Source organism: Pelobates fuscus, chromosome 3 (genome assembly GCF_036172605.1).
Source record: "Pelobates fuscus isolate aPelFus1 chromosome 3, aPelFus1.pri, whole genome shotgun sequence".
Lineage (NCBI taxonomy): Eukaryota > Metazoa > Chordata > Amphibia > Anura > Pelobatidae > Pelobates > Pelobates fuscus.
The window spans coordinates 191,134,852-191,158,299 of NC_086319.1; the positions used below are offsets into that span (position 1 = coordinate 191,134,852).

A 23,448-nucleotide genomic window follows, 5' to 3' on the forward strand; every position below is an offset into this window, starting at 1 on the left:
GAATCCAATTGAGCACATCTGGGACATCTTGTCTCGCTACATCTACCGACGTCAAGTTGCACCACAGACTGTCCAGGAGTTGGCAGATACTTTAATCCAGGTCTGGGAGGAGATCCCTCAGGAGCCCATCCGCCACCTCATCAGCAGCATGCACAGGCGTTGTAGGGAGGTCATACAGGCACGTGGCGGCCACACACACTACTGAGCCTCATTTTTACTTGTTTTAAGGACATTACATCAAATTTGGATCAGCCTGTAGTGTATTTTTCCACTTTAATTTTGAGTGTGACTCCAAATCCAGACCTCCATGGGTTGAACAATTTGATTTCCATTTTTTTATTTTTGTGTGATTTTGTTGTCAGCACTTTCAACTATGTAAAGAACAAAGTATTTCAGAAGAATATTTAATTCATTCAGATCTAGGATGAGTTATTTTTGTGTTCCCTTTATTTTTTTGAGCAGTGTATATATATATATATATATATATATATATATATATATATATATATATGTATATATATATATATATACACACACACACACACATTCCACATATATATTTAACTATTAACTAAATAATTATTCGATTTTATTAATTATAATTTGAGGAAACTGCTGGACAACCCAGGCAGACAGTCCAGAGAATTTAATCGGCAAACCCTATATTTAACCCCGTAACTTTCCAAAACACCATTAAACCTTTACGTTATTGTTATACTCAGGAGACTTTGGTAAACACAAATACGAATGTTTAAAACAGAAAAACTTATCACGACGGTGAAATCGCCGGTTATCACCCCTAGGTGGCTACTACAAGAGACTGGAAATTCCCCATTTTGAATACCCTGGGTTGTCTACATTTGAAAATTATATGCCATGACGAGGTTAATTCACATTCCTGGTCTACCATATGGTCTCAAAAGGCAACATAGACCCAGTAAACCAATCTGGCAAACTGAATTGGGCAAGCCCTTTATTGACCCTGTGTCACATATTCATCCACACATAAAAATGTGGTTGATGGCATTTACCGTCCTGACAGTAAAAGTTGTGCCAAGCAGCATTACCGTCCTGACAGGAAAAGTTGTGCCGAGCAGCAATCATGCACATGGAAACCTGGTAATTGCTTTTGGGGTCAAAGGCCGGTTACAGCCAATCGGATCCACAGGAGGGGTATTTAAACCCAATTCTTCTCTTGCTCATTGCCCTGTCGTGGTTTCATCCTGATGGTAATCCGAGAGTGCGCTCCTGATCTTGATTTTCTGCTATTTGACTTTGGCTTCGTTTTGAATTCCCTGAATTCTGGTATCCTTGACTTTTGGCTTTCCCTCATCGTTGTGTCTGATTCTGTGTTCCTGACCTCGGCAAGTATTTTGACTATTCTTGGATACGTTAAGTCCGGCCATTCTAAGGTCTGGTTATACGTTATCCTTAGTTCTAGGTGTGACACAGTTCTGCGTACTGGATCAACTTGTAATCAACTTGTAATCCTGACACCCAGTAACTTTCCAAAACACCATAAAACCTGTGGGGGGTATTGTTATACTCGGGAGACTTCACTGTACACAAATATGAATGTTCAAAACAGTAAAACCTATCACAACGATGAAATCACCAGTAAAAGTGCAGTTTGTGTGTAAAAAAATGCAAAAAACAAATATGAACGCTAACTTTGGCAAGCGTTTGTGGCTAAGTGGCTACTACAAAAGACTGGACATACCCCATTTTGAATACCATAGGTTGTCGACTTTTACAAATGGTATGCCATGATCTGGTTAATTTTCATTCCTGGGCTGCCATATGGTCTCAAAGGCAACATAGGCCCAGCAAACCAATCTGGCAAATTTCAATGTGCAAAAAATCGAAAAGGGGAAAGCCCTGCCTTTGACGCCTGTACGTTTGCAAAAACCTATAAAACCTGTACAGGTGGGGTACTGTTTTACTCAGGAGACTTCGCTGTACACAAATATTAGTGTTTCAAAACAGTAAAACATACCACAGCGATGATATTGTCAGTGAAAGTGAGGTGTTTTGCATTTTCCAAACCTAAAGGGCACTTTCGCTGATTGTATCATTGCTGTGATACGTTTTACTGTTTTGAAAAACTAATATTTGTGTTCAGCAAAGTCTCCCGAGTATAACAGTATCCCCTATGTACAGGTTTTATAGTGTTTTTGAAAGTTACAGGGTCAAATATAAGGTTAGATTTTCCTTTTTTTCACATTTAAATTTGCCAGATTGGTTATGTTGCCTTTGAGAGCGTATGGTAGCCCAGGAATGAGAATTACCCCCATGATGACATACCATTTGCAAAAGAAGACAAACCAAGGTATTGCACATGGGGTATGTTCAGTCTTTTTTAGCAGCCACTCACAAACACTGGCCAAAGCTAGCGTTCATGATAGTTTTTTGCAATTTTAACACACAAACAAATATAAATGCTAACTTTGGCCAGTGTTTGTGACTAAGTGGCTACTAAAAATGACTGGACTTACCCCATTTTGAATACCCTGGGTTGTCTACTTTTAAAACAAATTGTACATGTGAGGTGTAATTCAGAGATTTATGACAGATAACAGTGTTACAATGTCACTATTGATACATTTTAAAAAAACATTTTTAAAACAGCAATGTACTACTTGTACTTATAGCCCTATAACGTGCAAAAAAAAAATGCTAAGAACATGTTATCATTGGGTATTTCTAAACTCAGGACGAAATTTATAAAATATTTAGCATGGGTGCTTTTTGGCGGTTGTAGATGCGTAACAGATTTTGGGGATCAAAGTTAGAAAAAGTGTGTTTTTTATAATTTGTTTTATAGTTTATGGTATTTTTAGAAAGACCATTTAATGGTGAGAACAACGGTATATAATATGTGTGTGTACAGTAAATGGGTAAGAGGAAAATTACAGCTAAACACAAACACCGTAGAAATGTAAAAACAGCCCTGGTCCTTAACAGTGAGAAAATGGAAAACCGGTCTGGTGACTAAGGGGCTAATAACAATTTTAGTTGCTCTGGAAAACTGTTCCTTAATATACTGAAAACATATGTTTATAATTCATCACCTCCTGCCTCCTAACAGTACCGCTTTTATAGGGACAGTCTCGATTTCCAGGTCCTGTAACGCCTTCCAGCTTTAGTTTCCAGGCCACACAACGTGACTACATTATTGGACGCACTCGCCCAATGCAGCAGACACTAGGACCATCCAGGGAGCACTTCAGCAGTCCTCTCTACATGGTCCTGATGACTGAGGGCTGGCCACACAGCCTGTCAGTGGATGGGCCCGTCCCTGTTATGAGTAGGCTTGCCCCAAACATCTTGACCTGGATATCAGATCAAGATTATTGTGAGGTATATCACAGATGATCTTGCTAACTACTTGGCAACATACAGTATCAAAAAGAACCAAAAAACAAATCAGTTTTCAATGTTTTGACAGAGCATATTGTATACAAATTGCATCACTGGTGCTGCCCAAAGATGGCAGATGATCTAGAATGGTGGAGGGTCCACTCAAAGAACTGGCGGGTCAACCTGGATTGAATGAATGCCAGGTTGCCTTCAAATCACAATGGTCAGCCCATTGTTTCAGTGCTCTCTGCAGGGTCCTAGTTCTCTTAATGTAACATAAGAAGACTTAATGATGTGCTCAAGTTATGCTTTAAAAAGCCTTAGCATACATTTTAGGTATATGCAAAATATGCCTCAAATCTTTACACAGCAAAGCAAATTATGTTGCGGAATAATTACATCCATTTTTTGTCTTGCAGTGCTAAATTAGTTGCCACCCACAATTTAGGCCAAAATAGTAAAGTTGCAAACTTGTTTGAATTGGACATTGTTTCAAATTCTGCTGTTTGACCTAAAAAGAAGTTAGCAACGCGTACAAGCCCAATGTTTAGTGAATAAACCCCCATATTTCTGAGAAACATCAAGTTTCCTTATTGAATGTCATAATATCAAATATTTCCCTTATTTCTAAGAAATAGTCTGCTTAATAAACCAGCATAGATTTATTTACTCTTAGATACAACTGATTTTTTTTCATTTTTCTTCAACTGTCACACACTATTTCAACACCAAATCCCTCATCAAGAATGACCTTTAAAACGTATAAAATCCAGCAGGCATGCAGCTCTCGCCAAGACCTAGCATTCTAGTCTCCTCAGTTGGCTGATATTTAATTTACAATTTGCCCCCTAGAATAGAGATAAAGCATAGTGAGAAGAGTTTTTTTTACATGCATGTTTATGAATATAGGTAGGTGGGGACGTTTACTGAAGCGGTTCATGCTGCGTTTAACCTTTCCTTGAGTGCCTTTTCATAGGCAAGTATGAAGCAGTCTCCACTGCCTTTGCTTAAGAAAAACAGAGGATGTTTAAGAATTGCACAGAGAAGTGCTCAATATATTTCCCGCAGAGAGCATGGATTCAATATCAGGAAGGCTGTACACACTATGTGCATTTGTCCAGAGTATTCACACAAACATTATTAGTGCTCTCTGTGGGAAATCACAGTGAAGAAATATGCAGACATCTATCCACAACCCTTTTCTTATAATTAAAATGAATTACAACTTGTACTAAAGCATCAGAATATTGCTGCAATATTGATGCAACACTGGAGAAGACGACCTTGTGCCAAGTACATGAATAAGTGGTGGATGTAAAGTATACTAAGAAATCTGCATTTTAACAACAAAGATGATACAACACAAGATCTTTTGTTGTCATCTTCATGGGGTAGATTCACAAAAAACAAAAAAAACATTTATCACAAAGACAAACTTAACCCCTTAAGGACTGAGCCAAATGTACACGTTGTGAACAAAACAAAACGTAAACAAAACTTGGCATTTGCGCTATATGTCTGTTCAACCGTAATTCACCTCTTTCATATTAAATGCACCCACCCTTATTATATATCATTTTATTCAGGGGAAACATGGCTTTCATTTAATATCAAATATTTAGCTATGAAACATAATTTAATATGAAAAAAATGGGAGAAAATAAGAAATGTTGTTATTTTTTTAGTTCTACATGACATTTTAACTGTCAATGTCATGATACTGTTTGCTTTTACTGCAATAAAATACACATATTTGTATTCAGCAAAGTCTCCCGTGTAAAACAGTACCCCCTATGTACAGGTTTTATGGTGTTTTGGGAAGTTATAGGGTCAAATATAGCACGTTACATTTGAAATTGAAATTCGCCAGATTGGTTACGTTGCCTTTGAGACTGTATAGTAGCCCAGGAATTAAATTTACACCCATAATGGCATACCATTTGCAATAGTAGACAACCCAAGGTATTGCAAATGGGGTATGTCCAGTCTTTTTTAGTAGCCATTTGGTCACAAACACTGGCCAAAGTTAGCATTAGTATTTGTTTGTGTGTGAAAAATGCAAAAAACACCAATTTTGGCCTGTGTTTGTGACTAAGTGGCTACTAAAAAAGACTGGACATACCCCATTTGCAATACCTTGGGTTGTCTACTATTGCAAATGGTATGCCATCATAGGGGTAATTTTCATTCTTGGGCTACCATAGGGTCTCAAAGGCAACGTAACCAATCTGGCGAATTTTAATGTGAAAAAAATGAAACACAAGCCTTATATTTGACGCTGTAACTGTAAAACACCATAAAACCTGTACATGAGGGATACTTTTGTACTCGGGAGACTTCGCTGAACACAAATATTTGTGTTTCAAAACAGTAAAAAGTATCACAGCAATAATATCGTCCGTGTAAGTGCTGTTTGTGCGTTAAAAATGCAAAAAAACTTCATTTTACTGGCGATATCATCGTTGTAATACATTTTACTGTTTTGAAACACTAATATTTGTGTTCAGCGAAGTCTCCCGAGTACAACAGTACCCCCCATGTACAGGTTTTATAGTGTCTTGGAAAGTTATAGGGTTACATATAGTGCTAGCAAATTAAATTCCCTATACTTTCGGCATGGGTTGTCAGGCAGGTCCCGCTAATTGTAATTAATTAAGATACCTAATTATGTAAAAATATTACATAAATATATATGTAGAATTAATATATGTATATATATTCGTATGTGTATATATATATGTATATATATATATATAATTTTGAAAAAATATTTTTATTTATATAAAAATAGAAAAAGTTAGCTTTCTCCTTGGCTGAGATCATCAATTTTGTTGATCTCAGCCAATCCAATGCTATCCCACAGGTAAGCAATAGGAGGCTACTGCGCATGCGCAGCAAATTACAGCACTGAGTTAATCAGCATCTCCTTATAGAGATGCATTGAATGAAGAATGTTCACCGCCACATTGTTCAGTACTGATCATATTCTCTATTCACCCAGTCAGATAGTCTTATCTTACCTCCAGTCATACCTACTAACCCTGTCACATTCATACACTTAGTCATGTAAAATGTCATCTACCCCCACCCAACTTGCACTTATTGCCATACAACAACTCACCTAGTCATATTTACCATACAGTCATACCTCAAACTACCTAGATTCATCCATCCAATCACTTACCCCAAACTACTCACATTCATACATTAAAATACACGCACACACTGTTACCACCTGGTAAACGCACAGATTATGTTCAAATAAACATGCATATGCACTAAACATCCTACTTTCTGTTTAGCAATTATGCCTAGTTTGAGAATTTTGTTATTGCAGGGAATACAAATTATAGCACAATCTCACTTTGAACCATTATTTATTTCACTACGCTCTACATTTATATCAGATAGTTATACATTGAATTAATACCTTCAATACCTGGTAACACTGAAGCACATGACACAAAATATCTCTTTCGGGTTATTTTTAATAAAGATGAAGAGATGCATTTATGGGAAGAGCACGTGATACTGTTTTATAATATCAATTGCAGTTTTAGAAGCAATATTAGACATTATTTTTTATAGATATATTGAACCACCCATATCTAAACACAAAATAGTAAATACAACATATGTCTTTATAACAATCAAATGGAGATCAAATAAAGACTTTCCATATCAGCATTGGGCTTTAGAGAAAATATTTTAAGCTAAATTTAGGTTCAGTTCAACATTTACAGAAGACCAAATATATTTGTGTTGGAATAAACCTGCGTTTAATATCTCAGGGAGAGCTATTAGTTTACCCACATCTGTGGAATTACCGGTCGCTGGCCTTGGTGGGAATTCCGAATTAACATTAATATGACAAAGTACAACCTTTCATTACAATTTGCTTTACAAATTATTATCACGTTCATTTCTCAAACTTACCTTGGGGAAATGTCACATCCTTGCTGCATAAATGCCCCCAAGGAGAACCAAAGGCTATTAAATATACCAAATTCATTAGTTTGATCTGTTGTGGGCTGATCTCTGCCTTCCTCAAACTCCTCATTGTGCCATTCATATGGACTAAATCTGCTCACTAGGAAGAGCACCACGCTTACTCCAATGTAGGCAAAGACGATGCACATCCAGATTTCATAAGCGAGAGGGTCAAGGAAGGAAAAGACTCCTGGTTTGGATTTCATAGGCTTCTTGATCATGATGGATATGCCCAGGCTCATGAATGGTTTGGAGAAGTCGATAACCTCTTCACGGACCAATGTTATAGTCAATGGAGCAACGGCCAAATCAGCTCTCTAGGCACATAAAGGCAGTAGTTTAATTCAGATGACAAAGAGAAGATGCTTAAACCTCAAACCTTCAAAGTTAAAAGGATGTTCCATCTATCTATCTATCTATCTATCTATCTATCTGTCTACCTATCTATCCAGTATATTGTATCCAGCAAATATTGTAATTGTATGAGACAAATGGCCAGTCTGCTCAATCATTCACCCCTTCCACCACTCCTTGCCACTCCTAGCCATAAATTCATTTAAATAACTGTTTCTCTACTCTTTAGGGCCACCCCTGCAACAAGCCCATTTAATTTTACTCGGCTCAGCCCTCCCACCCGCCCCTCCTTCATTCCACCCTGGTTCCTTATACCTATCCAGCATTCTCTTCCAGCTGTTTGGAACCACAGCCAATCACCTTCTCATTACCTTCACATGCTATCAGATGCTATATACCATTAACTCTCTCTGCCATCACATACAAATTCCTCTGCTACCTTTTGTCTCATCTCCCCAGTTAAACCTTTAGATTGTAAGCTCACGGCAGGGCTCTCTACCTCTTGTATCGGTCTGTTCTTGTTGTATTGTCTTTTTCGCAATTGTACAGCGCTGCAGAATATGTTGGCGCTTTAAAAATACCAGTAATAAATAAATAAATGACTGCTTAATAATTTTAAAGTATGACTGGTTGTCTCTTACAGAGAATTTTTAAATCAGTGCTCTTCAAATAAGTGTTTTCATTGCACATCAATCAAAATCTGACCAAAAGAATAAATACACAAACCATTAAGTGCAATTGAGGTAAGATAATTAATTACTCAATTTCTTATAATGGCTGTTAATGAAATATTAGTTCCTCCTTATTCTAACCCCATTTTTATTAATGGTAAGTGGTGTCTGCAATATCTGTGCCTAGATGCACCTGCTACACTAGACTGTCAGTAGTTGTTTAAAACCAGGGTATATAACTAAGATAACAAACAAATATCTTAATGTGAAATTACCATACTGAATATAACATATTTATCATCCTATAGGTTAATTAGCAATAATAGACTAATTCTCTACTGGAGCTTGTTAAAGCACTAGAGCAGTGTGATTCTCCAGGAGAGGAAGTTCTAGGCTCACTGTCATTGATGAGTGCTGAAATTCTGCACTTGTTCCGACAGAACATGTGAGAATGGAAAAGGTTACCAAAATGGCTGCAGGCCGCAACCCAGAAACCATACAGAGGTTGCCATGGTTACCAGGCTTCCATCGAGTGAGGTACAGCAAAAACATGTCCGTAGCTGTAGGGGGCGGGAGAAAAGAAATAGTGGGGAGCGAGGAGATGATTTGCTGTGCACACTTCATGAAGAAAGAGAGAGAAATGAGCCAGACAGCACTGTATAAACTCCAATTGGTTATGTAAACTCAATCAATAAATAAAGCATCCTTTTTCCCTTAATGCTTTTCTGTTGGGAATGTGCATAGAATTAAAATGCTGTAGGGAGGTAAGGCACATCCTGTTATATTACTCCAGTTCTTTGCTGTAAGGATGCCTTGCAGTTATAATGTGGTTAAATGCTCAAATTCTACTATTGCTGTCATATTTTGCTAATGCAACAGGCCAGTAGTGAGTAAAGATTATTATATGACTTGATAGTCATTATCTACATGGTAGAAGAAATAAAGGTGAAACTGGTACATTTTAAATAAAAAAAATAAAACCGTGTCAGAGACATATGCATTAGTATAAATCTGTTTAAAGTTATCCTAATTGTGCTAAAAATGTAGCACCTGTAATGAAGGTTTGGCAACATAACGTCAAAGCATATATAATAGTAATAGCAAGGCTAATGTGATGTTCACAGTAGGCCATGAGAAGTGCTATCTGTAAGCACAAATTCATTAAAACAAACACACAAACAAAAAGAATACTTTTAACAGCAGCATTCTGCCATTCGCATTTAAAATGGTTTATTCGAATGTGAACAGCAGGGTCCTGTCACTGTGAAAATTCCTCCCTTCCTTAAAGGGTTTCTCAAACCCTTTCTCACAGATGATGTAATAATGCCCTAATTACATTATTATATTGGTTCACCACTACAAAACCACTTAAAGAGCATTTTATAATTAAATATATTTACCTTAATCCAGCGCTGAGAAAAGTGCCTCGAAGGTGCTCTGTGCACCCACGTAGGACATCACGAGAGCTGTGCCAAAGTCCAATTAAAGGCTTCTCATAGAGAAATCGTTGATTGGACTATTTCTACTGGCTCAGGGCACATGGGAACGCTCTGAGTTGGAGAGGGGAGGGAGAAATGGAGGGCATTTAAACAAAAAAAAAAGTGCAGATGGGATTTGGAGGGCTTCCTGGTGTGTGGGAGGGGGGGGACAAAAGCTTCTGCTTGCAAGTGGCAAGTAGTTAAGTCTGTCAGCAGCATGTAGTGTGCGTTGATGACAGAAGTATTTTATTCACAGAATTGACATTAGGCAGTCCAGTACAGAGTTCTATAATACAAATTAAGTTACAGCTCTGTAACTTAATTTGTATTGTGATGTGCAAGTGTACGATAATATACATTGCTAAATTGTAATTCTTAAACTATACCATGTTTCTTTAATTAATAACCTCTCACCTACTTTCAGTGCATAACATGCTGCATAGTTCTAACTTACGCCATTTTGTTTTAGCTTAATACTATAACAAGAATGCATAAATATCTTCAAGGCTATGCTACGTCATACTGACTTCTAATGCACTTTTCCTTTTTCATTTATGAACTGCATTAACCTTAAAATGAATTAACCTATACATTACCAGTAGTAATTAGAAATATTATTCTATATATATACATGATGACCTTACTGACCGACTTTGAAGGTAACATATACTGAGAGATTACCTGCATGGGTATGTTATACTAATACTTTATATGTATTGCCAGCATGTATTCATTTAATTCTATATACGCTGCTTTATAATATATGGATGAATTATTACGTTTCTGTATATATGTATTCATTTATATTCAGTAAACTAATTTATTAAGACAAACGTTATTGCTTCCAACTCCCTAATTCGTTGCATTCTCAATTATATATAAATGTTTAAATAGAGAAACTCTATACCGGTTACAGTATCATGTATGAATATTCGTCATTACGGCAGCACCATTCCTGCAGAATGCACGTTCCATGTGTGTCCCCAATCCTTTTTGTCTTTATGACAGAGTTCTAGGCTGCCCAAGTCACGTGTGCTGGAGGTGCAACTCGCCTCCGGCACACAAGAGCAAATTACTCTGGATGTGCAGTGTATCAAGCAAAAATACTGGACATCCAGACTCCTACCACCATGACAATTTTGAAAAGCAGAAGTGGTCAATACGTGTTTAAACGGATATTGCATAGTAGCAACATACTAGGTCCTACAGACATTATTTTCCCTAGAAGCAAACCAAGCAATAAAAGAGCATTACATTTCTAAAATGTGCAATAGATCACTATGGCATAGACAGGTGAAGAATCATATATAATTTACTCTAAACACATACCCCATATACCAGCTCCCCGACCATTCCATTCCAAGCCTTCATATCTGAGTCACGAGCTCCATATTTTCCATCCTTTACTATCTCCAGCTTGTACTTGTATCCAACATGTTTGGCTATCTCCGCAGCCAGTTCTACACAATAGCCCTCAAACCTATCGTTACCAAAAAACTCATCCGCATTCTTTTTGTACATTACATATGGAGCTTCCTAGAGGAAAAAAGAGGGGAAAAGGAAAAAAGAAAGCCGGCTGATATAGTTGCTTTTCATATTACAACACATGTAATGTTCATACAGTGCCTGAAGTAATTTATTCAGTTAAAGAAGTCTTGTACATAATAGAAATGGGACTCTACGGTTTCAATTTAATAAGCGTTAGCTTTGATGTAATAGTGCTAGAAAAACTTTCTAAATTATGTATTTCCAGAAATCATAATTAAAATCTATAGTAAATTTTGTAGATTAATCATTTGGAAATGTTGTCTAACAATGTCGAATCATTTGGCAAGCTTATTAAATTGGAGCCTAAGTTGGTATGAATAGATGAATGAAGGACAGTTATTGATTCTGGAACTCAAAGATGAAGTGCATGCAAGTCAAGCAAAAGTATGTTGATAACACATGGGTGATTTCCTCTCTTTTTAATTGATGTCATTAAAGGAACTTTATAATACATTTTAAAAATGAAACACCATTTTTAAAAATTTAAATTACATTGTAAATATTCTCAATATTGATCCAAAAACTTTTATTTTAAGAAGAAACATTTCTTACTTCCAACAAATTGTTTTAGACAGGTCCTGTGTATATGGCTTTGCATGCCAACTATGTGTTGCACATATCTTAACTCTGGCAAAAGAACAGTCATAATGACAGGTCTCAGAATTCCATATATTGAGTTAATAAGTGATTAACCAGTACACCAGCATACAGATGTCTTGACTATTTTCCACTAGCATGAATGCCCTTAATATCTGCAACTCAGAGCAGATTTAAAATAATTAAATGTTATTAGCACATCGAGCAAGCTTCCATGCCATTTGCAATACTCAATGTCCAGACCTCAGGGGCATTTTAGAGATAGACTAATATAGTTTCTAACGGACCATAGTGCAAGGGTTGAATTCAGAGGAAATTATTTGGAGAAACAGGGAGCAAATCAAACCCAAAAGTTCACAGATCAAAGTTGAGCAAGAATCAATTGCCTTGACATAACCACAATGAGAGCTTCAAAGCTAGTACTGACTAGTTTGTGAAACAATCAATAATCAGTTGCCAGACAGTTGACTGAATAAATAACACATAAAGCGTTATTTAAAAAAAATAATACGCACGGAAATGTGGGTTGATTGGACCGATATTTAATAGTGGTCGGGGGCAGTTGTTCTCTCACACCAGTGGTGACAGTATACTGATAAATTAAAAGTAACTACCTTGTAAAAGGTAGTGATTTGGCTGTGCTCATCTCTAAGCCCTGTCTGGTTAATAGATGATTTAGTTGAAATATTTTTTTTATATTTATTTTAATTTAACTTGTATTTTACTGTCTTTTCACATGCCAAGACCAGAACAGATTACATTTCTGAAAGTGATCCTACCAAACCCCCCAGGTTGGTGTTTCATAAATATCTGACCGTCCATACTTTGTATGGAATGTGGACATTTTTGGACTATTTAATGACAGCCACTAAAATTGAAGGCAGACGTGGACCTCTGGGAATAACGACACATTATGTACTGACTATGAGGAGGAAAGTAGATAAGGTTTAAGTGAAAACTGTAAGACATATTCTGGAATTGGCTTCAGCCTATCTAAAGTCAGTGTGCCAAAATAAATCTTTCACAGGATTCAGACAAAATAAGTAAGGTATCCTGGTTATATCCAGAAGAACATGCCTATCTAGAATATTACAATTCTACCAGAGCAAATACAACAAAAACCATCACAATAATATATAAACTGTATAGACAATTATACAAGTCACTGTATGCACAGAGGAAATATACAAACCAGGATTGTGGTTACAATATATGTCCTGTTTAGAACTCCTATGGTGTCATTTCCAGCTTGGGCATCTGTGGCTAGAGGAATAAGTTTATCATCTTCATTCCAATTAGCAATCTGATTAAAAAGAGTAAATCATTAAATGTTATTTATATCTAAGCAAAATATCGATCTGAATATTGTTTTAGAGCATGTATCCTAAAAGGAAAATCTGGGTTTCAAAATACATTTTAATAAATTTGGTGTAGTTAAGGTAGTTAAAATAAAAATATGCATTTATTATTTTTACAAAATTATTTTCCTAAGCCCCTGAAATGCTGGTTTTCCCATTTTTTGCCCACTTCTAACTTTTTATGCTCATGCTGGGTATTGCCCAATCAAACATGTCCCATAAATAGCATTTTAGACAGTTGCATTTAGATGCTATAAAACATACATAAACATAGATATTAGTAGAAAATACTCACATTGGGATGGAATACATCACAAAATACTCTGATAAGTCTGCAGGCTTGGGAAAATTATGATTTCTTCCTGTGAATTTTTGATTTCAGCTAACTATATCTAATCTCACACAGAAAGCTGTTTTGCATTAATAGGCAATTAAAGACTAAAAACACCCAGGCCACTTCAGCTCTGAGTGCAGCCCCCCTGTCAGTTTAGCCCTGCAATCAAAAACATTGCCATTTAGTAGATATAGTCATATTTTAATTGCAGGGTGAAACACGTCTCTAGTGGCTGTCTTGCTGAGATCCACTAGGGGCTTTTCCACACTTATAACCGACTTTGAGTTTGTCATGTGACATTAAAATGCTGATCATGAGATCCTATGAAAAGCATTTGATTAGACATATGATCATAAGAGAAGCACTGGATTGGACAAGAAGCCATAGAAGCGGTGCCTATTAGATGATGTTGCTGGAGAAGGTGTGGGCAGCAGAACCAAGTGAGAATGTTCTTTTAATTTAACTTGTAAGGAGAACATTACACTGTTTGTATTCATAATCCTATAGTGTTCCCTTAACAAACAAACTTCTAAAGTGAACACATTCTGCTAAGGTAGATTCCAAACATAAAACATTTTCAGGAAGTGTGTAGGAAGGCTGTGTGTCACAGACATGGGAGGTGTGGTTATGGGTGCAGAAATAAAGTGGTTCAACTCCTAAATATCAGATAGTTGAACAGTAAGATAGCAGTGGCAGGCTCTAATCATCAAAACCAGTGGCTTTAATGCTTATATTTTTTTGACATTCTTTGTTTATTGGGTTTTTCAAGTCAGGTTGGGATACAGAAAAGAGAGAGGTGGGGGGGGGGGGGGGTTATCAGGCATCAAGTTACAATGTGTGACATATGCAATAACAGAGCGTTAGACCTGGCAGCAGGCCGGAGTTAAGCTCAGTGTTTTACTCGTAACCAATGCGCCGTCACCTCTCTATGCGTCTACCTGAGCGGGTCTTATTCAGAGGCTTGGGGTGTGGCCCATGTGTGCTATATGTAATATAGGTGAGCCTGTGATATGTAGGTGGTTGTGGTTGTACGTTGATACTTGTTAGAAGGTTATCGTCTAGCATAGAGGGAGGGGGTGAGAGCACCGTGGGTGGTAGGCTTTCGGATTCTCGACCTGGAGGGCTGTCAGAGATCTGGCGGAGTTCAGTCATGATATGTCGCAGTTAAGAGGGAAGGGGGGGAATGTCAGGGTCGGGGGTTCAAACCATGGTGAGGGGTTGGGGGTAGCGGATGTGTCTACCAGGGGTCTCTTGGAAAGATAGGTATGGGGGGTCAAGCCTGTCCCCGTGTGGTATAAGACGTCCAGGGGTACCATAGAAGGGCACATTTGTCCGAGCGCTCCTGCAGGGACGCAGTTAACATTTCCATGTTATGGATGTCCTCTACCCTATCCACCCACTGTTGGTAGGTGGGTACTGTCTGGCTTTTCCAGTTCAGTGGGATGAGCCTTTTTGCAGCGGAGAGCAGGTGTATTGTGAGGGATTTTTTGTATTGTTGTGTAGGTGTGGATGTGTGGTGAAGGAGCATCGGCAGTGGTTGCAATGGGAGGTCTGAGTCCGGTCCGTGATTTCCTTGATCTTAGTGTGTATCAAGCGCCAGTACGGAACTATACGGGGGCATGACCACCAGATGTGGAGGTTGGTGCCCAGGGCAGAGTTACATCTCCAGCATTCTCCAAAGGCTGTGTCATGCATGTGTCTTAGTGCATCTGGGGTCCTATACCACTGTGTGAGTAGTTTATAGCTCATCCCTTGGTATTTGGAGCTAATGGAGCATTTGTGAGTTAAAAGAAAGATTTTATCCCACTCCTGGATAGTCAAGTGTGTACCCGTCTCTCGTTCCCATTTTTCCGTGAACCCTAGTGAGCTTTCATTGCCCAGTGACTGTAGGCTTGTGTAGAGGTAGGATACTGTGTGTTCTAAGTGTTTTCTGTCCGTGAAAAGTCGTTCGAAGTCAGTCAATTGTCTGTGAATGTGGTCTTTACCTTGAAGGTTCGTGTAGTAAGTTTTCACCTGGTGGTAGTGGAACATGTCAAGTGGGGTCGGTCGCTGAGTCGTTGTGACATCAGGTAGCGGTTTGAGGGCCCTATCAACAGTCCATTGGTGCAAGTAAATCCAGTCCATCTGGTGGAAGTTCTCAAAGGCTGCGGGGGGGAGGCCCCCCGCTAGGTTTGGGTTATGCGTGATCGGGGTGAGCGGGTTAGGTGATGTGGTGAGTCGGTGTGTAAAGCGCAGCTTGCACCAGACCCCGAGGGTGGCGTAGATGAGTGGGTTTTGGGTTCGGAGTTCCGTGTTGGTTAGCGAGCCAAGCCAAAGTCTGGCTGGGACTGCCCCATGTGCCTGCTTGACCTCCATGGACACCCACCTTTTAGTGCTTGGGCGTGCGTGCCAGTCCACCACCCTCTGCAGGTGTGCGGCCTGATAGTATTGCTGCACAGAGGGCAGCCCGGCTTCCCCCGCAGTCTTCGGTCTTTCCAGGGTGGTCCTGCGTATGCGGGACGTGGAGCGGTTCCATATAAAGCTGCGGATTTCTCGTGTCAGGGTGCGGAAAAATGATTGTGGGATCACGACGGGTAGTGTTGCAAATAGGTACAATAATCTGGGGAGGACGTTCATCTTTAGCGCTTGAATGCGGCCGAACCAGGTGAGGTATTGCGGCGACCAGCGGAGGAGATCTTTTTGGATGCTCGCGAAGGAGGGGGAGGAAATTCCATTGATAAAGTTGCGTGAGATCACATGGTAACCATGTGCCCAGGTACCTCAGCTTGACCGGCCGCCATGAGAAGGCAAACTTAGCACTCAAGCGGTCGGCCAGCTCACCGTTCTCTAGCAGAGGCATGGCTTCGGATTTGTCCAAATTTAGTTTCAGATTGGAAACTAGGTGGTATTCGCGAAATGCCTTGAGGAGGTTAGGGATTGAGATCAGGGGTTGTTCTAAAAAGAATAGCATATCGTCCGCGTAAGCTGCAAGTTTGTGCACCTCCTTGTCCAGTGTCACCCCCGTGATGCCCCCGTCCCGTCTGACCGCCTCTAGAAATGGTTCCAGGGAGAGGGCAAACAGGAGGGGGGACAGGGGACACCCTTGGCGCGTACCGTTGCTGATGGGAAAAGGTTGTGTCAGGGTTCCGTTGATGCGGATCCGCGCTGTCGGCGTTGTATACAATGCCGCCACCCAGGTGCATAGCTAAGGGCCGAATCTGAAGTGGCGGAGAGTTGATGTGAGATACGTCCAGTCTACCCGATCGAACGCCTTTTCGGCGTCCGCCGATAGCAGTACGGGCTCACGTTTCTTGGTTTTCGCCGTATGAATGACGTTGAGTGCCCGTATCGTGTCGTCTCTGGCTTCTCTACATGGGATGAACCCGACTTGGTCAGGGTGGATAAGGTCCAGGAGGATCGGTGAGATCCTACAGGCCAGGGCCTTGGCAAAGAGCTTGAGGTCCGAATTCAGGAGAGAAATCGGGCGGTAGCTCGAGCAATTAGTCGGGTCCTTACCGTCTTTGGAATTATTGTGATTGTAGCGGCCAAGGTGTCTGTTGGGAACCGACTGCCCTCGCGAATCGAGTTCAGTCCCGTCAGGAACTTGGGCAGTAGGGTGTCGCTAAAAGCGCAAAGGTATGAGAGCGGCAGCCCGTCAGGGCCGGGTGCTCTGTGGGGTTTCATACTTTTCAGAGCTCCTTTGAATTCTCCGAGGGTTAGGGGTTGCTCCAGGTCCTCTGTTTGTTCCTGAGAGAGCGTTTTGGTTACGTGTTGGGATAGGTAGTCCGTGATCATCCGTTGATGTGGCTGTAGGGCTGTCCCGTGTGTGGTCTGCTTCTGGTTGTATAGGTCTGAAAAGCTTCAAGGATACCTTCCGGGTGTCTAGTGCTGCGTTGGTCCCGTGTGTTTATTTTATGGATATGTTGTGCCCTCCTCTTTGCCTGGAGCATTTTTGCCAGGAGTCGACCACTTTTGTTGGAGTGTTCATAGAAGTACCTGTCCGATTTTGTCAGGGTGTGTAACAGCCTCTGAGAGAGGTGGTCTCTAAGTTCTCTCCGGGCTTCGGTCAGTTGCAGGTAGTGATGTCCCGGACGGTTCGCCGGCGAATAGTTCCCGGCGAACATAGCGTGTTCACGATCGCGGCGGCGGGCGAACATATGCGATGTTCGGTCCGCCCCCTATTCGTCATCATTGAGTAAACTTTGACCCTGTGCCTCACATACAGCAGACACATTCCAGCCAATCAGCAGCAGACCCTCCCTTCCAGACCATCCCACCTCCTGGACAGCATCCATTTAAGATTAATTCAGAAGCTGCATTCATTTTTTTTTTAATGTATTATTTTTTTTTCAGTGCATATAAATGTTACAAGCAGATACTCCCCCCAGACACTCTGTATTACTGCAGATACTCCCCCCAGACACTCTGTGTTACTGCAGATACTCCCTCCAGACACTCTGTGTTACTGCAGATACTCCCTCCAGACACTGTGTTACTGCAGATACTCCCCCCAGACATTCTGTGTTACTGCAGATACTCCCCCCAGACACTCTGTGTTACTGCAGATACTCCCTCCAGACACTCTGTATTACTGCAGATACTCCCTCCAGACACTCTGTGTTACTGCAGATACTCCCCCCAGACACCATGTGTTACTGCAGATACTCCCCCCAGACACCCTGTGTTACTGCAGATACTCCCTCCAGACACCCTGTGTTACTGCAGATACTCCCCCCAGACACTCTGTGTTACTGCAGATACTCCCTCCAGACACTCTGTGTTACTGCAGATACTCCCTCCAGACACTCTGTGTTACTGCAGATACTCCCTCCATACACTATGTGTTACTGCAGATACTCCCCCCCAGCCACTCTGTTTTACTGCAGATACTTCCTCCAGACACTCTGTGTTACTGCAGATACTCCCTCCAGACACTCTGTGTTACTGCAGATACTCCCTCCAGACACCCTGTGTTACTGCAGATACTCCCTCCAGACACTCTGTATTACTGCAGATACTCCCCCCAGACACTGACAAAGAGCAGAATACCTACTGTCCTCCCCCCGCCCCTGCCCCACCCCTGCGCAGTGGGTGGGGGCCATAAAATAATGAGGGGGGACCTACTGTCCTCCCCCCGGCCCCCACCCCTGCGCGGTGGGTGGGGGCCATAAATCACAATGGGGGGGACCTAGTGTGGGAGTTTTGCCATCGATCCCCCTCTGGCATGCCACAGTCCAGGTGTTAGTCCCCTTGAAACAACTTTTCCATCACTATTGTGGCCAGAAAGAGTCCCTGTGGGTTTTAAACATCGCCTGCCCATTGAAGTCTATGGCGGTTCACGGATGTATGCGGAAGTTCGCGTTCGCCGTTTGCGAACCGAAAATGTTATGTTCGCGACATCACTAGTTGCAGGTAAGTATTATCGTCTAGTATTTGTTTATGTGTGGTTTCCAGGGCAGATACCTTGGATGTGAGGTCGGTGATGCGCCTGTGTCTGTCTTTTTTGCGCTGTGTGCAGATAGCAATGTATTGGCCTCTAATGACACATTTATGTGCTTCCCAGATCGTCAAGGGGGGTGTGTCTGGGTTGTCATTAGTGTCGAAATATTGTGTGATCGTCTGAAGCGCGGATGCGCGGGAGACCGGGTCGTTCAGCAGGGTTATGTTAAGCTTCCACTGTCTGTCTCTGGGTTTATAGAGGGGTGAGCTTGTGCATACTTTAACTGGAGCGTGGTCGGAGTGGGTCGTGAGTCCAATGTGTGCGTAGTGGAGTAGGGAAAGGTATTCCTGGGGGCATAAATATGTAGTCAATGCGGCTATAGTGGCGGTGGACATGGGAGAAGTGCGTTTAGTCCCTGTCGTCTGGGTGTGCGGTTCTCCAGCAGTCTACAAGACCCAATCCGGTCAATGCCCTGGTGGCGGATCGTAGACAGTGTGGCGGTAGTGTACTAGTTCCGCGGGACGAATCCAGGAGTGGGTCTAGTGGCATGTTCAAGTCCCCTGCTAGTATTAGGAGGCCCTCTCTAAATTTGTTAAGCTTGGTTAAGGTGAGAAAGAGAAAGGTGTGTTGACCACGATTGGGGCAGTATATGCAGGCAAATGTGTATGTGTGATCAGCTATCGTGCCCTTGACAAACAGGTATCTCCCTTCCGGGATCTGTGTGAGTCGCGGTATGGCTGAAGGGTACGGTGTGCGCGAAAAGTATCGCTACACCTGCTCTCTTGGAGTCTGGGTGATTGGCGTAGAAAGCCAAATTGAAGCGTTTATTTTCTAGTTTAGGTGCTTCCGGGCCCCGAAAGTACTCCTGCAGGAACGCTACGGACACCCTTTCCACCCAGAGACGGCGGAGCAGGTGGGAGCGTTTCTCCAGCTGGTTAAGGCCCCCAGTGTTGTTGGACGAGTATGTGAGTAAGGCCGGGCTAACCCCCATCTTGGCCCCCGTGGACTGGTCTCTAGGGGAGGGAGGAGGGAGTCCATTGGGGAGGGGGAAATATCAGTGGGGGGAAGGTGGGGGTCAGTGCAACGTATGAACCAAAACCGGTTGGTTGCGTTCGGGAGACTTTCGAACTGGAGAGTCTCGTCGAACCACGGTCCTATGTCCAGGGGAGATCAGTTGCGTGAGGTGCATGGAAGGCCATCTAAGGAGTCTGTTCCTCAAGTACGTGTGTTGTCAGCACCAGTGTCCCGCGGCACCCAACCCGCCTTGTGAGGTGGCTGTTGTGATCCCTCTCGGGGGGAGGGGGAGTGGGCCAGAGTTAGTCGAGGTCGCAAAGGCGCCCATGTGGGTGTCAGGGATGGGTCTGCCAGTGGGGGGGGGGGTGTTGGTGAAGGCGCTTAGGGAGACCATTCGTTATGCGACAGTAAAATATATCAACAGTTTAAGTAAAGAAATAAACATCAAATATTAACATTGCAACCTACGCCGGGAGCAGTGGCATAATGTGGGCGTCCTGAACATTTTGAACAATAATGTGGGCGTCCTGAACAAGAGCACAACGTGTGTGCAGTCGGCCTCAAATACCGTACCCCGTGCGTTTGCTGTATAACTAGACGGTGATATGACTATGTGCCTGCGCTTTTCTAAGATATGCGGCCCAGTCTCCCCTCCCAAACAGTCCATTACTACATGACCCACCCCTGAGAGATGGAGCTTGCGAGTGGTCGGCCGCCCCTGTCTTATGGGCTTTCCTTATGGCTGGTTGTCCCCAAGCGCCCTACCCATGGTGTCACACAAAGTCCCGGGGCACTGCAATTTCATGCTTATATTGATCCTTTAACCCCTTAAGGACCAAACTTCTGGAATAAAAGGGAATCATGACATGTCACACATGTCATGTGTCCTTAAGGGGTTAATGTGCTAATTTAATTTACATTTTTTAAAGTTTTTGCTCTGGGTTTTGCAAGATCTATTGCAGTGGGCAATCACTTTTGGCATCGCCAATTCCCCACCCATCACCAGACCTTAAATCGCATTCTCATAGCTTAAAACGTTTCATATTTATGTTATTGTTGGGTAAATTAAGTTAGACAATGGTTACAACCAGTTCTTCTCTTTTAATGATTAGAACATATCTCCCGAATGCCTCTTCATTCAGACTCCTAATCCTCTATCAATAGTTTTCACATATGTATATTTGTTTTGTACAGCTCAAACTATTTGGTGTGCACTAGTCTCACAGATCTCCATAGCACTAAAACTCACAATAATGAAATTAAAAAACAAATATTGCTGTAAAATGTAATTAAATAATGAATGCAATTAGCATTCTTTAGTTTTAAGGGGATATGATAAGTGCCAGAAAAAAAAAGCTGTATTCCTGGCACTGACTCTACCCTCCATCATGCCTCCCCCTTACTGCAGTTAATAAAGCATTAAAAACCCTTTATTTACTTACCTTATCCCAGTCCCTCGGCACTTTGTTGTGGCTCTGCCACGTCTTCTGTCACAAGACGAGCAGGAGCTAAAGTGCATGCGCTGCCAATGCTGCATACGCTTAGAACTCCCCATTAGACCTCAATGCTTTCCTAAAAGGGAAAAATCGGATGCTGGATGTCCTCATGCAGAGCGTCATACAAGATCAAAGGTCCGTTTGGATGCAGGAAGCGTCTCCAGCGACTGTCTGGAAGACAGCCACTGGAGGCAGACTTAGTGCTCCAGTGTAAACATTGCAATTACGCTGGAACTGCAATGTTTTCATTGCAGCACTAAGTGCAGTATGGACACTGCACCCAATAAACTGAAGTGGTCTGGGTGCCTGTAGTGTCCCTTTTAGTAGTTAGTAATTAATTACTCGTTAATCAAAATGTCTCAATACTTTATGGAATTCTCTAGAAATTCTAGATAGTCCCATTGAATGCTCGTACTGGCAACCATATCCAGCAATCAAAAGTGTTTCTTTTAAAATGCTTTGGAATTAGAAGAAAAAAAAATGTGCCGATTTAAATATAACAAACACAAAATAAAGCAAAGTAATGCACGACATATGCAGCGGATAGTTCTTTAGTTATAAAAAAAAAAAAAAAAAAACACCTCTGCATTTTCCTGGAAACCAAATGCACAAGAGAGGTTGAATCTAATACAACATGAAAGACTTATTGTGTAAGCAGCTTGCAATCATTATGTGTTACCATCTTTTATCAGAAACGATCTGAGTCTGGATCATGTGAAGAGGACACTCTCAGATCATAATGAGAAAGATAAGAAAATGACAAGAGCAAAGGCTGGTTGGACAGCAGTATCATGAAAAATACTGAGCGGGTGGTGCACAACAAGGAACAGTTTGCAGTCTATAGACATGCCAGGGCAATGTCATTCTACTTGTTAAATTAGACATGAAAAAAGGCAGTCTGACTCCCTCTTGGTTTAGACTACAACCTCCAGCCAGTGTAAGGACCTTTAAACATGCAACGGATCATTTAATTCAGATTTACAACATTGTTTGTCAAAGATTATCCTTGGACCTTCTCGTCAATGATCACATGAAATTAGATAATTAAATCAGGGTATTTGACTTGTTGATGTCCACCTGCGCTACTGAACTGTACTCTTAAGGGGGTTACTCTAAAAACCCACAATACTTGTGAAAGATTTGAAAAATTGTGGATTCTTTAAAGTAAGAGTCACATGTGTTTCTCTTCTTCTGGAATAAATCTCCATGCTATATTATGTACACTTACCTGTCAGCTAAAAAATAAGAGGTCATTGCTGCTGTTTCCTGCATTGCTGTCTTGATGTTACTATCGCCATGTAGGTGAATTATGCATACTATAAGGTGATCTGTGGCTCTTATCATGATGTCTCCAGTTAGACACAGAAGCAACATCCAGTTTACTGCATTATATGAAGTAGCAAAACAAAAACATGTTCCCTTTCCTGACACACAGTTTGTGGTAACCCCTGGGCAACCTTCGGCAGTTGTGTACACAATGGATTATTATTAGCAATGCAGCAATGATTCAGAAAAAGAAAGTGCACATCAAATAATATGGCCAAGTATGCAACAGGATGACTAATGCCTACTGCAAGCTTTTTCAAGTGGATCACTCAATGTTGGTATTTAGTCAATTTGCACGACCTCAGCACAGCAGAGGCGCTATCCAATGAGTTTCTTGTGGGCTCATTCTCTATTCCCTTCTTTTCTGATTTTTTTTTAAAGAAAAATATAAATCCTTTCTTACATTGCTCCACATGTGACTGTGAGACGTAAAATGAAAACTAAAATCTGAATTGACATTGCCCACACAGTACAAGTCCTTGAATCTGCTTTTTAAACTAAGG

The 23,448-nt window shown here is 41.2% G+C and overlaps 1 protein-coding gene across 5 annotated transcripts in view; it reads right to left on the minus strand.

Annotated features, from left to right (window-relative positions):
- GRIA1 (glutamate ionotropic receptor AMPA type subunit 1) overlaps positions 1-23,448 on the minus strand; it is a 217,676-nt gene that overhangs the window by 26,546 nt on the left and 167,682 nt on the right. For all 5 annotated transcript variants that reach the window (XM_063447853.1, XM_063447852.1, XM_063447850.1 and 2 more), the window contains exons 9-11: positions 13,191-13,301; positions 11,183-11,389; positions 7,297-7,667 (exon numbers count right to left, since the gene is read on the minus strand). In XM_063447853.1, the coding sequence (XP_063303923.1) occupies positions 7,297-7,667; positions 11,183-11,389; positions 13,191-13,301 (689 nt within the window). The remainder of the gene's footprint in view (positions 1-7,296; positions 7,668-11,182; positions 11,390-13,190; positions 13,302-23,448) is intronic.